Below are 16,295 nucleotides of genomic sequence, written 5' to 3'. Positions count from 1 at the left end.
TTAAATTGTGTAATTTTTTTTTTCTACTCAGTATTTTATTCCGTATTGGCATTTCGGTGTTGAAAATGCTGTGTTTCAAACTACATGTTTACCTGTATTTATGTTTTTCAGGTGTTACAAGTGCACTGCCAGTAATTTCAACTGTACCTGGTGTATTCAGAACCACATCTGTACCAACACGCCTCTGGAGGACTGTAGTACCAATGATAAATTCATCTCTGGCTCTAAGGTCAGTTCCTTGCCTCTCTCAAAGAATTTACTTCTATTTTGTTACTCAATCTTTAATGGCTGGTTCTCTGATCACAATTGTTCAGTCTGTATGTATTGCTTGTTCATTACTATCATGGTTCATTTTCACTTGACATACTTCTTCATTTCTCATCCTCCCTTGTCCATTTTTGTTTTCTTGTTCACCCCTGATATTGTGTTCTTGTCACCCCCTGATATTGTGTTCTTGTTCACCCCTGATATTGTGTTCTTGTTCACACCTGATATTATGTTCTTGTTCACCCCTGATATTGTGTTCTTGTCCACCCCTGATATTGTGTTCTTGTTCACACCTGATATTATGTTCTTGTTCACCCCTGAAATTGTGTTCTTGTCCACACCTGAAATTCTGTTCTTGTTCACCCCTGAAATTGTGTTCTTGTTTACACCTGATATTGTGTACTTGTTCACCCCTGATATTGTGTTCTTGTTCACCCCTGAAATTGTGTTCTTGTTCACACCTGATATTATGTTCTTGTTCACCCCTGATATTATGTTCTTGTCCACACCTGATATTGTGTTCTTGTTCACCCCCTGATATTGTGTTCTTGTTCAACCCTGATATTGTGTTCTTGTTCACCCCTGATATAGTGTTCTTGTTTACACCTGATATTGTGTACTTGTTCACCCCTGATATTATGTTCTTGTCCACACCTGATATTGTGTTCTTGTTCACCCCCTGATATTGTGTTCTTGTTCACCCCTGATATTGTGTTCTTGTCAACCCCTGATATTGTGTTCTTGTTCACCCCTGATATTGTGTTCTTGTCAACCCCTGATATTATGTTCTTGTTCACCCCTGAAATTGTGTTCTTGTTCACACCTGATACTGTGTTCTTGTTCACCCCTGATATTATGTTCTTGTCCACACCTGATATTGTGTTCTTGTTCACCCCCTGATATTGTGTTCTTGTTCAACCCTGATATTGTGTTCTTGTTCACTCCTGATATTGTGTTCTTGTTCACCCCTGATATTGTGTTCTTGTTCACCCCTGAAATTGTGTTCTTGTCAACCCCTGATATTGTGTTCTTGTTCACCCCTGATATTGTGTTCTTGTCAACCCCTGATATTATGTTCTTGTTCACCCCTGATATTGTGTTCTTGTTCACCCCTGATATTGTGTTCTTGTTCACCCCTGAAATTGTGTTCTTGTCAACCCCTGATATTGTGTTCTTGTTCACCCCTGATATTGTGTTCTTGTCAACCCCTGATATTATGTTCTTGTTCACCCCTGAAATTGTGTTCTTGTTCACACCTGATACTGTGTTCTTGTTCACCCCTGATATTATGTTCTTGTCCACACCTGATATTGTGTTCTTGTTCACCCCCTGATATTGTGTTCTTGTTCAACCCTGATATTGTGTTCTTGTTCACTCCTGATATTGTGTTCTTGTTTACACCTGATATTGTGTACTTGTTCACCCCTGAAATTGTGTTCTTGTTCACCCCTGAAATTGTGTTCTTGTTCACCCCTGAAATTGTGTTCTTGTTCACCCCTGAAATTGTGTTCTTGTTCACCCCTGATATTGTGTTCTTGTTCACCCCTGATATTGTGTTCTTGTTCACCCCTGATATTGTGTTCTTGTTTACACCTGATATTGTGTTCTTGTTCACCCCTGAAATTGTGTTCTTGTTCACACCTGATATTGTGTTCTTGTTTACACCTGATATTGTGTTCTTGTTCACCCCTGAAATTGTGTTCTTGTTCACCCCTGATATTGTGTTCTTGTTTACACCTGATATTGTGTTCTTGTTCACCCCTGAAATTGTGTTCTTGTTCACACCTGATATTGTGTTCTTGTTCACCCCTGAAATTGTGTTCTTGTTCACCCCTGATATTGTGTTCTTGTTCACCCCTGATATTGTTTCTATTGTTGTTCCAGAGTGAAGGACTGATGCTTCCCAATGAGCCAGGCCCAAACTACTGTCCAACCTTCATCTCCAAGAAGGTACCTGTAACTGAAGACATCCCAAACATCTTGGTGCCATCTGGCACTTCCAAAAAAGTCTCCCTCCTGGGAAAGAATATCAAGGTAAATCATTTTAGCAGAAGTGAGAAGTCAGATGTAAGTTTTATCTGTTCCTTAATCTAAGAAAGGTCAAGGACAACATATACTATAAAGTACAAATGTATTTATCTTGTTCTTGTTGTAATGATTTTAAACAATTGTCAAAGGTTCATACAAAGACAGGTTGTCATCCTGCTGCTGGTTACTATAAGCAACAAATTCAGGCATGATGTAGAATTAAAGATTTCTCCTTTGTTTTGTGCTGAGAAGATACTGAACAACACAAATTTGATTGCTTTCTTTATTGCAACTTGGAGAATGTTTGGTTTGTTTCTTATTCTCTCTCACCTGCTCCCACTTTCTTTTCTAATAAGGAAAGCTTAAACTCATAACAAAAACTATAAAAAAAAAACGAGGAATGTACTAGATGATCACTGTGTTTAAACTGATAAGTATGATTGTACAGGGAGCCCTCACTTCTAAATTCTGACCTACCAACACTCAAACTCCTTTCAATTGTAAATGGTGACACTCCCAATCTACACCACTGTAGACAAAAAACAACACAAATATGGGCTTATTTGAATTATTGAGAGTCTGGTTGAAATAGATTTTCTCTATATGTAGAGGCCGTGAGATGTCTGTGCGGTGTTACACTCTATGGGGAAGTTTAATTCTATTACAGTACATCAATATTACAGAAAGTTACCCTCCAGTAATTGCCCATATCATTTTCTAAGTCATGACTCCTAATTTTTATGCAACATTTATAACTTTGGACAAGATTCTTTTCTATTTTGAAATTTTGAATGCTTAGGTGATAATGTGTAATCTTCTTGAGGTTTTTTTTTTGTTCTGTTTTATTTTCCGGACAAAGATTTGAATGTTGTAAGAAAAGTGTTCAGAAGACAAAAATAAATTTCTCTGTAGCAGAAATGTATAATCTAAACCAGAATTGTGCAGCAGAGATATGTAATCAAATCCAGAATTGTGCAGTAGAGATATGTAATCAAATCCAGAATTGTGCAGTAGAGATGTGTAATCTAAACCAGAATTGTGCAGCAGAGATGTATAATCTAAACCAGAATTGTGCAGCAGAGATATGTAATCTAAAGTAGAATTGTGCAGTAGAGATATGTAATCAAATCCAGAATTGTGCAGTAGAGATGTATAATCTAAACCAGAATTGTGCAGCAGAGATGTATAATCTAAACCAGAATTGTGCAGCAGAGATGTGTAATCTAAAGTAGAATTGTGCAGCAGAGATGTGTAATCTAAACCAGAATTATGCAGCAGAGATGAGTAGTCTAAACTAGAATTGTGCAGCAGAGATGTGTAATCTAAAGTAGAATTGTACAGCAGAGATGTGTAGTCTGAACCACAATTATGCAGCAGAGATGTGTAGTCTAAACTAGAATTGTGCAGCAGAGATGTGTAATCTAAGCCAGAATTGTGCAGCAGAGATGTGTAATCTGAACCACAATTATGCAGCAGAGATGTGAAATCTGAACCAGAATTATGCAGCAGAGATGAGTAGTCTAAACTAGAATTGTGCAGCAGAGATGTGTAATCTAAAGTAGAATTGTACAGCAGAGATGTGTAATCTGAACCACAATTATGCAGCAGAGATGTGTAGTCTAAACTAGAATTGTGCAGCAGAGATGTGTAATCTAAACCAGAATTGTGCAGCAGAGATGTGTAATCTGAACCAGATTCATGTAGGAGGTTCTTCAACACCCTCAAACTTTTAGTGTCATGGTCCCAGTCATATGATGTGCTGTAGTTTGTTTTGTTATTTTGAGTGACCTCCCCTTCTTTTGATTGGTTTACAGGACTTTCAGCGGCCACTTCACTGTGTGTTTAGCCTTGGGGGAGAGGAACAGCGGGAGTTGGCCACAGTCACGGAAATATCAGTCGGGGTCAAGGTTATTGAATGTACCAACTTTTATGTAAGTCTAAGAAACATTTAACTCAAGAGATTATCATACAGTGTAGAAAAACTCAAAAGATTATCACACAGTGTAGAAAAACTCAAAAGATTATCACACAGTGTAGAAAAACTCAAAAGATTATCACACAGTGTAGAAAAACTCAAAAGATTATCACACAGTGTAGAAAAACTCAAAAGATTATCACACAGTGTAGAAAAACTCAAAAGATTATCACACAGTGTAGAAAAACTCAAAAGATTGGGTATAATAATGTCTGACTATCCTTTGGTTCCAGTTCTATTATCCGGACAACAAGAGCTACCTCAATGTCCCTCTGAAAGTAGAGTGGGGAATTAGTCACAAGCCCCTGGATAACCCAAGTCATCTCCAAAGTAAGTCTGTCAAGGAAACATCTTCTTCAATTGTAGTGGTGTGTAGCTAGATCAATCCACGCCATTCCTCAAGTCAGCTTTGGTTCTGCATGCTTTAATTTTGATTTAATACTGAAAATCCTTGTAAAGGATGGAGTACTAAGATTTTTCTTTCTATCTGAACAAGATTTAAGTGAGCTACAGTGAAGTCACCTGGTGTCAGATACAAACTATGTCTCTGTTCACAGTTAAGATGTACAAGTGTGAGAAGATGGCTGGATCTTGTGGAGAATGCCTAGTAATGGACTCCGGCTACAGCTGTGGATGGTGTGATAGTGACCAGGCCAGTAATAAAGTCTGCAGCATCAAGAAGGATTGTCCAGTGGTCAACAATTGGTTATCTTCCACAGAGACCTGTCCTAATCCAAAGATCCTAAAGGTAGGTTACTACACCTAAACCATCAGTACAGTTTAAGTACAATTCCTCCACAGAGACCTGTCCTAATCCAAAGATCCTAAAGGTAGGTTACTACGCCTAAACCATCAGTACAGTTTAAGTACAATACCTCCACAGAGACCTGTCCTAATCTAAAGGTCCTAAAGGTAGGTTACTACACCTAAACCATCAGTACAGTTTAAGTACAATACCTCCACAGAGATCTGTCCTAATCCAAAGATCCTAAAGGTAGGTTACTACGCCTAAACCATCAGTACAGTTTAAGTACAATACCTCCACAGAGACCTGTCCTAATCTAAAGGTCCTAGAGCTATCCCTAAACCATCAGTCCCACCACACCCATCTTTTCCTGAGTACAACAGCTGTACATTCCAGCCTCTCCACTACACCCATCTTTTCCCGAGTACAACAGCTGTACATTCCAGCCTCTCCACTACACCCATCTTTTCCCGAGTACAACAGCTGTACATTCCAGCCTCTCCACTACACCCATCTTTTCCCAAGTACAATAGCTATACATTCCAGCCTCACTACCATGCCCACATTTTCTCATTGAACATCCCTTACCTGAGCTATACATACCAGCCTCTCCAACACACCCAACTTTTCTCCCTGAGTGTTCCCTAGTACCCGAGCTATACATACCAGCCTCTCCACCACACCCACCTTTTCTCCCTGAGTGTTCCCCAGTACCTTAGCTATACATACTAGCCTCTCCACCACATCCACCTTTTCTCCCTGAGTGTTCCCCAGTACCTGAGCTATACATACCAGCCTCTCCACCACACCCACCTTTTCTCCCTGAGTGTTCCCCAGTACCTTAGCTATACATACCAGCCTCTCCACCACACCCACCTTTTCTCCCTGAGTGTTCCCCAGTACCTTAGCAAACCATTCCAGCCTCTCCACCACACCCACCTTTTCTCTCTGAGTGTTCCCCAGTACCTTAGCATACCATTCCAGCCTCTCCACCACACCCACCTTTTCTCTCTGAGTGTTCCCCAGTACCTTAGCATACCATTCCAGCCTCTCCACCACACCCACCTTTTCTCTCTGAGTGTTCCCCAGTACCTTAGTGTACCATTCTGAGCTTGTTGGATAGGATAGCACTCTATGTTTAGATAGGAGACCAGCATCTCCTGGGCAAGCCAGTAATTATAATAATCAACGATGTCCCATGTTTACGAAACAGCATTTACGGCTTTCTGGATTGGCATTTATGCAAATTTCTTTTCTTTGATACAGACATGATTGCAGACGTTGATGTCAACAATTTACAGAATCTTTGAAAATTTAACCAATAAAAATGAATGGGGGGGGGGGGGGGGGGGGGAAATATGCAATGGGCTATGCGTCAGAGGCTGGTCTGATATTTAGAATTGTCATTGATTTTAGTAGTTTTTCTGTTGAAGGAATGTTAAATGGAGGGGAAAAAAACAAGATTTTTAAATTGTATTAAAATATTTGTATTGAGTCGAAAACTATTAAACTTGGTATAAAAATGTTAGTCAAACTGAATGATATCAAAAACACAGGGGAGTAAGACCTCAATAGAAGTGAGTCAACTGCTTTGATGTTGGTGGGGAAGTGGAGGGTTGATGAAGGTTCTCGTCCCTCTGATTATATTTGTCAGACCCATTAGTGAGATACAAATATCAGGTTTAAAACTGTATTTTATCACTTGTACAAAGCTTAAGACACAAATCTCAGGGCCCTGACAAGTCTCTGGTGGTCGATAGCAACATGTTATTGTCAAAACCAGGAAATGAGGAAAATCTCACAGTACTAAAAGGCGGTGATGAAAATGGGATTTTCCTGGAAAATCTGTTATCTTTTAAATAAGTTGTCCTTCAGGAACAAACAAATTCTAAAGGGATTTTATAATCCAGAACTTTTAGAAAACAATAAATGTGACAGATTGTTTGAAGTAAGTTAAAAACCATGAAATATGTTGCCTTTTAATGGTTTTGGGAAACAGTTTCTGACAATCTTACAAATCTAGCTTTGGGCCTTAGCTATGTGAAGATACTATCTGGGTATTTGATGGCTTGTATTGGGATAATGCCGAGGCTAACAGGCCTGTTATGGTGGTTGGATTAAGGACTGAGATAGTACAGATTTGGTAGTGAGCATTTAATCATGACCTAAGATTGCCAGATCATTACATAATCTTTTCAGAAGCTTGCCATGGCGACAAAAGTCGATTCTTTTCCTGATTTCAATGTCATTATTTCCGTTTCCTAACTGCTATTTTTTTTAGAAACATTACAAGACCATGAGAACATTAAGTGTGACAAGGAAGGGTATTGATGTAAATTCATGTAATGCTTTGTTTGGTGAAATCTGACAAAATTGTCGGTACATATGAGGGTTTATTAAAATCTTCACATCTGCCTGAGTGTAATGTACAGGGCATTAATGGTGATAGTTGGTATCCATGGTTTCAGACCTGATGTCTAATGGAACCTGAAGCATTAATTTGTCACATGATTTTGTTATTCTTTTAATTTTTTTTTTTTTACACTATGTATTTATTGTAGATATGAAAGTGCAGGGTTATCTTAATTGATTAAATGATCCGTTGGGTAAAAAGCAGTAATTTTAGTATTATTCGGCTGGAAGTTCTAGATTCTATTTAACAATTAAATCATATTGATAACAGAAATAAGAGAAAGTCCTGTAACATATTCACTATAATCCCGACAAATCTGATGTTTTTCACCACAAAGACGTTTGATGTCATTTATTGTTGATTTCAGTAGGTTTAATATCCTGTGTGAAGTAATTTACTTACCTCTAAATAGCTGTATTATATGTTTGTTTACATACATTAACATGACGGGCTAGTGATATTATAACTCCTGTTTCACATGTATGATGTATATGAAATTATAATTTGTTGTTCTGTAGATCCGACCCCTAACTGGTCCAATGGCAGGCTTGTGATGTTATAACTCCTGTTTCACATGTATGATGTATATGAAATTATAATTTGTTGTTCTGTAGATCCGACCCCTAACTGGTCCAATGGCAGGCTTGTGATGTTATAACTCCTGTTTCACATGTATGATGAATATGAAATTATAATTTGTTCTGTAGATCTGACCCCTAACTGGTCCAAAGGCAGGCTTGTGATGTTATAACTCCTGTTTCACATGTATAATGAATATGATATTATTATTTGCTCTGTAGATCCGACCCCTAACTGGTCCAAAGGCAGGAGGAACAGAGCTGACCATTGACGGGCTGGACTTAGGCAAGACTTTTGATGACATAGTCAGTAATGTGGATGTATTTGGAATACAGTGTCTGCCAATCCGTGACAAGTATATCCCAGCTGTACGGTAAGTAGCGCCATCCATGTTAGTAGTCTACTCTAACACAGTTTCAACCTTTTCTACAAGATTTTATAATACCAACCAGTTCATTTTTTTGGTATTTTTGCCTGAAAACAATATTCTGGATTTTTGGTACAACGTAATATATATATACATAACAGAGAGATGTTTTAAACACTTTTGACTATGGATTTTCACAGGATTGTGTGTCGGACAGATGTATTTCACAATAAAGATCGAACAACAGGGCCAGTCCGTGTAACAGTCAATAGCAGGTATCCTTCTGAGTCTAAGGAACACTTTACTTACGTGGTAAGTACACTCAACATAACAGATAACAAAGAATCTGGAGAACTCCTGGGGAGAAGACACATAACCTATATCTAATTTTATGTTTGAATAAAAACCTTGAAATTATGCATCGCCATCATCTGTAGCAATTTGAGATAAAGAAGTTGAGATTTAATGAAAAGAAAAACCCTGAAATATTTAGGAATCACACTTGTGGAAAGTGATTATGATATTTGAACAATGTAACACGACACGACTTATTTTGATGTATGTACAATACTACTCATGTCACATCCACAGGACCCGGTGATTGAGAGTATCCAGCCCAGTCACGGTCCTCAGGCAGGTGGTACTCGGGTAACCATCAACGGCCAATACATGAATGCTGGTACAAACATCACTGCATACATTGGGGGACGTATCTGTTCGTCTCACAGAGAAAGGTATGTACTTCAAACACTACCAATATATGGGAAACAGGGAAATCACATGAAAGACAGGGAAGAGTACACAGGCTACATGTCACAGTGTACATTTGGGATGAGAAACATGCCTTTTTATTGTACAATAAGCTCTTTATATCGACTAAACATACTCCTTTTAAAAATTGAGATGGAAAAGTATAATTCGTTAATGAGAACTAACAGAAAAATTTCCACTTACCATTGTAATATGTAGATATCCTGGTAAAGTCTAGGGGACTCCAATGGCAGGAGGACGAGATTATTACAGGACATTGAAGTGTAGTATTTATTGAAAATGGTACTAAACAGAAGTAGATATGGCTTGTTACCAAGCATGGGCTTATTGCTGAAAAACTATGAGGAAGTGTTGTTCAACATTACTGAAAGAAAATGCTTGCTGTATCTCCGTTGATGGGCCAGGGGAGATAACTGTTATAATTTCTCATTCAAATTCTTTGTTTTCAGCAAATCTACCAACCAGTTTGTATGTGTTACCCCAAGTTCTTTAGAAGTGACAAGTGCTGCCAAGGTCAAGATGTGGTTTGACAGACAGCTTGTTACGAGTGATCAGTTCTTTGATTATGAGGAAAATCCAGTCATCGAGGATGTCAACCCAAAGAGGTCAATCAGGAGGTGAGAAAAGTTCTTAACCTCTTTATCATAATCCCTTACTTATAATGGCCATCTTTAAACTGATGTCGTGATCATCCTTTAATTTACACCATATTTACTTTTTATTATGGTAATCAGGTTTCAATTTATCTATCGTTATATATTTCAAGGTTGAAATAAAACTAAATTATAAATAATCTTTTTCAAATTCGCACTAAATAGTTTCTATTTTCAGAGTCTGATTTCAGTACATGATCATTGTCATCTTGGTTAATCCTTTAAGTTTAAAGTAGTCTGATTATGTTGGAATTTAAACCTATGGAATGTTAAATATTTTACAGTGGTGGTATCACTATTACGGTGACTGGTCAAAATCTCGACTCTGTCAAAAATCCGAAGATGGTCATCCTTACAGATCAGGCCATGTTTGAAGGGGTATGTAAATTTACAATAACGAAAAAAACAAACAAAACAAAAAAAAAAAAACAAAAAAATGATAATGTATTATATATAAAACAAAAAAAAACTTCTCACTTGTTATAATACTCTACTTCTATCACCATTGTGTACACAGTATCTCTTCAACATATCAATCAGCGATTTGTCTTTGTTTTTCTAGGACTGTAACCCTGGCAACAGTGAGATGTTCACCTGCCTGTCACCCATGATTGACCCACAGATATTTAACATTCATAGACGACGTGATTTATCCGTACCATCAGTTCGTACATTCCACTACGGGCTCCGCATGGATAACGTCACAGACTTGCTCAACTTAACAAAATATGATGAAAAACAGTTTAAAACATTTAGTATTTATCCTGATCCAACCTTTGAACCTTTCCCAGGAAACAAGATTAAGTCGTTCCAAAAGAAGAACAACGAGTATTTGACTATCAGTGTAAGTATCGGAGATTATGATAAAATTTATTTGTTTACATATCTTTCTGAAAACATCTGCAGTTCTTTTCCACCCTAAATCCATGACTAGCAACTTGTTCTGACTAATTGTATGCTGTACTCATGACTAATTGTATACAGTACTCATGACTAATTGTATACAGTACTCATGACTAATTGTATACAGTACTCATGACTAATTGTATACAGTACTCATGACTAATTGTATACAGTACTCATGACTAATTGTATGCTGTACTCATGACTAATTGTATACAGTACTCATGACTAATTGTATACAGTACTCATGACTAATTGTATACAGTACTCATGACTAATTGTATACAGTACTCATGACTAATTGTATGCTGTACTCAGCTTTATACACAAGTTCAGATTCAGTTTGTTTTCAAGTCAAGGTCATTTTCAATATACAACAAACCTGTGTATCAAGTCAGCTCAAGGCAGAGGAGAAAAGAGACTATGATACATAGCTGGTCTTATACACACATATTTATAAATTCTGTTACATTTGGAACCTAACCAAGTGGTTTTTAGACAGGTGTTTTTATGTATACAGATGACCTGTATAGTTAGGTATTAGTAATACACAGCTGACCTCTATAGACAAGTATTTGTGATTAACAAGTGGTCACTTTACACAGGTATTTTGTGATACAGATGGTCTTTATGCATATGTTTTTTCCGATACAGGTGATAAATAAGGCGAGTTTGACTGTATGTTACCGTGAAAATGTGAATTCAGTGTCCATCGTCTTTTGTAGGGTCAATATCTTAGCAGTGGTATCAGGCAGAGTGACGTGACAGTGAAGATTGGGCGAGGCTACTGTAATGTGACTTCAGTAGGAAACCAATTGACTTGTCAGCCTCCTAAATCACAGCCTCAGTCAGATAAGGAAAATCACTACCCTGAAGTAGAGGTGAGTTACATCAACTGATTAGTCTAAACTCAGTCTGTATTACATAATTTGGTTCCTATGGAAATTCCTTAAAAAGTCATAGAATATTGAAGAAAAGAATACTTAACATGAAACAATATACCAGAATTAGGAAAAAAAATTATATAATAGTATTTTAACTTTTCATAAAAAAATTCATAAAGTTGTGGATTTTTTTAAATTTTCAAACTGAAATAAAAAAAAAAAAGTGCACATAAAATTATTTTGCCTGAAGTTACCTGAAATTTCACTGCCTCTTTCAGATCTACATTGGCCACAACCTGACCATCTTCATTGGCTACCTGAAATACGAGGAAGCCAAGTTTCCACTACCTTTAGAGTACATCATCCTGATTTCCTCATGCGGTGGCGTTCTTTTCATCGCCATCATTGTTGTCATCATCATGTACCGCTTCAAGTCCAAGAAGAACGACAGTATGATGAAGAAGATGCAGATACAAATGGATAACTTGGAAGCTAAGGTGGCTAAAGAGTGTAAAGAAGGTACAACCTTTTACAAGTGTGACCGTTTCTTATTAAAAACGAACAATAAATCTTAAAAGTTTTACATAAGGCTTCCATGTTGGGATTTTTTCTTGATATATAGAAATTTTAGCTACTCACATCTCATCAAGGTGCCTAATTCTCAGTGTTTTTACCTGATGGAATCATTACTAGATAGGTCTTGAATCTGAAATCTGAAACCCTCTAAACCAAAACACTGATGTCTAAGGACCCAGATCTGGAGTTATCAAGTTGATGTTTTGTTGTCAGAAATGAAGTATCCTAACAAACCCTATAACAGTGTTTCTTTGTAGAAAAGGTACTTATCAAATTTTATTTGATTCTATAATAAAATGCTTTTTACCCTGTTGAATCACAGCCTTTGCTGAGCTGCAGACCGACATGACAGAACTGACATCTGACTTGTACGGGCAGGTAGCCATCCCATTCTGGGATTACAGAACCTATTGTATGAGAGTACTGTTCCCTAAACAGGATGCACTTGACCAGGACGTCGACCATCCAGTCATCAGGGACCTGGAGGTATGCTTATTTACCAGTCCAGTCCCCCTAGGTTCTCAGTATACCAATATTGTTTAAACATCTTGTCATTGAATATTGATATGAAGTGAGCTGATCCATATAGTAGAATTCTCTTTTTACAGTTTATCATAGCAATAAAAAGAAGCACGAACCGGTCTTATCGTTCAGCTGTAAAATTTGATTGATATTGTTTTGCTGGTAAGATAAATCCTCAAATAACATATTGAAAAAAGTTAAGTTCTTTAGACAGTGAAAAGATCAGAAGTAAAATAAAAACACCTCATGGTAAAATTATGGTTTTGTTACTATAGGTTGACTATGCTAGAAGGGAGAGTGTAGAGAGAGGACTGAAACAGTTCGCACAGATGCTCAACAATAAGACCTTCCTGTTGATCTTTGTCCGTACTCTGGAGGGACACAAACATTTCACAATGCGGGACAGAGTCAATGTTGCCTCCCTCATCTCCGTAGCTCTGCAGACCAAAATGGAGTACGCCACGGAGTAAGTATGAGTTAAAGAATGACAAAGGAATTATAACTTTGTGTTTTATCTGTAATGAAACTGATCCAAAGAAATGGGATATCTGGATAAACAGGAACAATTCATATCTTAATGTCTGTTTGTTAAACAACAAGGGACTTAATTCTTCAGAAAGAATCATGATATGTATAGGTGCAAAACTGTTTGTAAACGTGAACGTTATCTTAATGATGCTCATAATAAAACAATATTATTGTAGTAAATACCATTTTGTGAAATATTGAAAATTTGTAAAAGGAAAAAAAACTTACCTATGATGATTTTACTTGCTGTTTCAGTATACTGAAGACCCTACTTGCAGAACTGATAGAAAAATCTGTTGAAGGCAAAAATCACCCGAAGTTGTTATTAAGACGGTAGGTAAAACACAGTCATTCTTGTAATTACTATGATAGCATAACTTTTCCTGTATGGTGCATTTTCCTATAATGAAGATGGTTTTTCGTAGATTTTATAGAGTGTTTGTTTATTTACCAAATTCTCCTGTTTTACATTTTAACCAACATCTGAACATTTTTGCTATTGTACTTGCAAAACTAACACTTTAACATTGTACAGTTGCGCTTTAATGAGACAATTGGTTTTTTCAGGACTGAATCAGTAGCTGAGAAGATGCTGACCAACTGGTTCACTTTCTTACTTTACAAATTCCTGAGGGTAAGTTTCTCACTCAACTCTTTCTCTTACTAAATAGATCCAGATTTCTAAACCTGTCAAATTCATCCAAATACATCACAATGTAAAAAGTTTTAAAACTTATCCTCTAAATTCTCTTAATTCAAAGAAATTCCATTTATGGATATTATAAGTTAGATTTTGTTGTTCGACCAAGAGCTCACATGGACTTCTGCTGACTTTGTGGGATCGTGATGAACTTTCGTTTGTGATGCAAATATTGATTGTTGTTTAAAGGAATGTGCAGGAGAACCGTTGTTTATGCTGTATCAGGCCATGAAGCAACAGGTGTCAAAAGGACCAGTGGACAATGTCACAAGTGAAGCCAGATACTCTCTCAGTGAGGACAAGCTCATCCGACAGCAGATAGAGTACAAACAAATGGTAGGTCAAAGGGTACAAAGGTCACAGGGTGCACATAAATAATAGGTCACAGTACAGTAAAATGGAAGGTCACAAGGAACAGACAAATAGTAGGTCACAGGGTACTGACAAATGGTAGATCACAAGGTACAGACGAACTGTAGGTCAAAGGGTACAGACAAATAGTAGGTCACAGGGTACAGACAAACTGTAGATCACCAGGTACAGACAAATAATAGGTCACATGGTACACACAAATAATAGATCACAGGGTACGGTTAGATGGAAGGTCACAAGGAATAGGCAACTTATATGTCACATAGTGCAAATAAATGGTAGATCACACGGTACAGACAAACTGAAGGTCACAGGGTACAGACAAACTGAAGGTCACAGGGTACAGACAAACTGAAGGTCACAGGGTACAGACAAACTGAAGGTCACAGGGTACAGACAAACTGAAGGTCACAAGGTACAGACAAATGATAGGTCACTGTGTACAACATGGTGAATCATCAAATAAGTGATTACACAACAGTGAAAATAGTTGGCGGAGTTTGTTGAGAAGTTTACATGACACAAATTGTGTGATATAGAAGAAAATCTAGAGTTAGAGTTGAAGAGAAAAAATATCAGGAAGTATTGTATATACGTGTGGGTTCTTTGTTTGTAGACTGTCTATGTACAGGACATGGAACAGTTTGGTCAGCAGCCTCACCCAGTCAAAGTACTGGACTGTGATACCATAGCTCAAGTCAAGGAGAAGATCTTAGATGCCATCTACAAAAATGCTCCATTTAGTAGTCGACCTATAAAAGATGATGTAGACTTAGGTAAGTCACAACTATTTGTTTGGGTAAACATCAAACCAGGCCAATGTTATGTTAAGGGCAGCACAAACTCAGGGCAGCTTTGTAATAGGGCTCCAATATTGAGCTTGGGAAAGGAAAAGATCAAAGCAACATTGGATATCTATAACAGCTTTGATTGGTGGGCTGGCCTGGAATTGTGTTGATCTAGTCATTGTCGTCATGGTAACTTTGCATCATTTGCAATCTTTGGAACTAGTCATTGTTGTCATGATAACTAGACATTAGTCGCACTCTACAGAACTAGTAATTGTTGTCATGGTAATTAAAAATTAGTCTCACTAAGGAACTATAGTCATTGTTGTTATGTATGGAACTAGTTGCTGTTGTCATAGTATCAAGGATGTGCTTGGTTTTGAGTAATTAAATAATTCACATTTTATATTAATTGAGTGTATGAATGCATGATTGATGTTATTAACTTGAGTGAATGATGAGAATTAATGGCTTGTTAACCAAAGTATGGATGTGGAACAGGAGCCATCAGCTACTCATTCCAGATGTGAAGGGAATATAGATACTGATTTTGGTTCAGTTTTATTTAATTTGTTATTGGTATGCAGAAAGAAAGAGATTTATTTTAGACTGAGTGAAGACAGAGTGTTTGTCCAGTGTGTATGAAGCAGTGTTGAATCAAATTGTCAGGACACACAGTTTGATGCATCAATTTACAAAACATGATGGGACATCCTTTCAAGTGATCGAGAATTTTATTTATAAGAACAAGACAAAATATGAAATAATTGTTTGGAATTGAAGCCATCTTTTGGCTATAAATGTGATGAGGTCTGGAGTACCTGATGACTATGATTTGTTATGAAGACTAACCTGTGTCCTGACAATTCACTTGGTTTCCATTAGCATGAAGGAGATTATATGTGGATATAGTTTAAGGCATGGAATGACCTCTTTTGTTTGCTTATATTGTGATGCTACAACATAAATTATGAAGAAAGAAGCCTAGAATGCTTGTTTACTGTGTTGTATGTCGTTGCATGTTGTGAAGCTGTAGTATATGTGGTAGAGGACGCCCAGTCCTGGACTGGTTCATGTCTACTCCTGTCATTTCTCATATATCATAGTAGTAGATGTCTCATCTCTTGTTATAGTGGGAGTCAGCATGCCACATTTCTGCTGTAGTAAACAGTGGCATACCACGTTTCTGCTGTAGTAGACAGTGGCATAACACGTTTCTGCTGT

At 37.3% G+C, this 16,295-nt stretch overlaps 1 protein-coding gene across 1 annotated transcript in view; it reads left to right on the top strand.

Moving 5' to 3' along the window:
* LOC132553264 (plexin-A4-like) overlaps positions 1-16,295 on the top strand; it is a 197,963-nt gene that overhangs the window by 168,910 nt on the left and 12,758 nt on the right. The window contains exons 9-27 of the mRNA XM_060217496.1: positions 112-229; positions 2,152-2,301; positions 4,110-4,226; positions 4,504-4,600; positions 4,828-5,018; positions 8,229-8,380; positions 8,575-8,686; positions 8,966-9,108; positions 9,595-9,762; positions 10,083-10,176; positions 10,361-10,642; positions 11,427-11,582; positions 11,864-12,104; positions 12,484-12,647; positions 12,959-13,149; positions 13,467-13,544; positions 13,779-13,845; positions 14,101-14,247; positions 14,900-15,059. Of these exons, the coding sequence (XP_060073479.1) occupies positions 112-229; positions 2,152-2,301; positions 4,110-4,226; positions 4,504-4,600; positions 4,828-5,018; positions 8,229-8,380; positions 8,575-8,686; positions 8,966-9,108; positions 9,595-9,762; positions 10,083-10,176; positions 10,361-10,642; positions 11,427-11,582; positions 11,864-12,104; positions 12,484-12,647; positions 12,959-13,149; positions 13,467-13,544; positions 13,779-13,845; positions 14,101-14,247; positions 14,900-15,059 (2,828 nt within the window). The remainder of the gene's footprint in view (positions 1-111; positions 230-2,151; positions 2,302-4,109; positions 4,227-4,503; positions 4,601-4,827; positions 5,019-8,228; positions 8,381-8,574; positions 8,687-8,965; positions 9,109-9,594; positions 9,763-10,082; positions 10,177-10,360; positions 10,643-11,426; positions 11,583-11,863; positions 12,105-12,483; positions 12,648-12,958; positions 13,150-13,466; positions 13,545-13,778; positions 13,846-14,100; positions 14,248-14,899; positions 15,060-16,295) is intronic.

Source organism: Ylistrum balloti, unplaced genomic scaffold (assembly GCF_031769215.1).
Source record: "Ylistrum balloti isolate Yb309-2 unplaced genomic scaffold, AGI_CSIRO_Ybal_v1 Utg370312, whole genome shotgun sequence".
NCBI lineage: Eukaryota > Metazoa > Mollusca > Bivalvia > Pectinida > Pectinidae > Ylistrum > Ylistrum balloti.
This window is presented reverse-complemented; position numbering and strand designations above follow the sequence as displayed.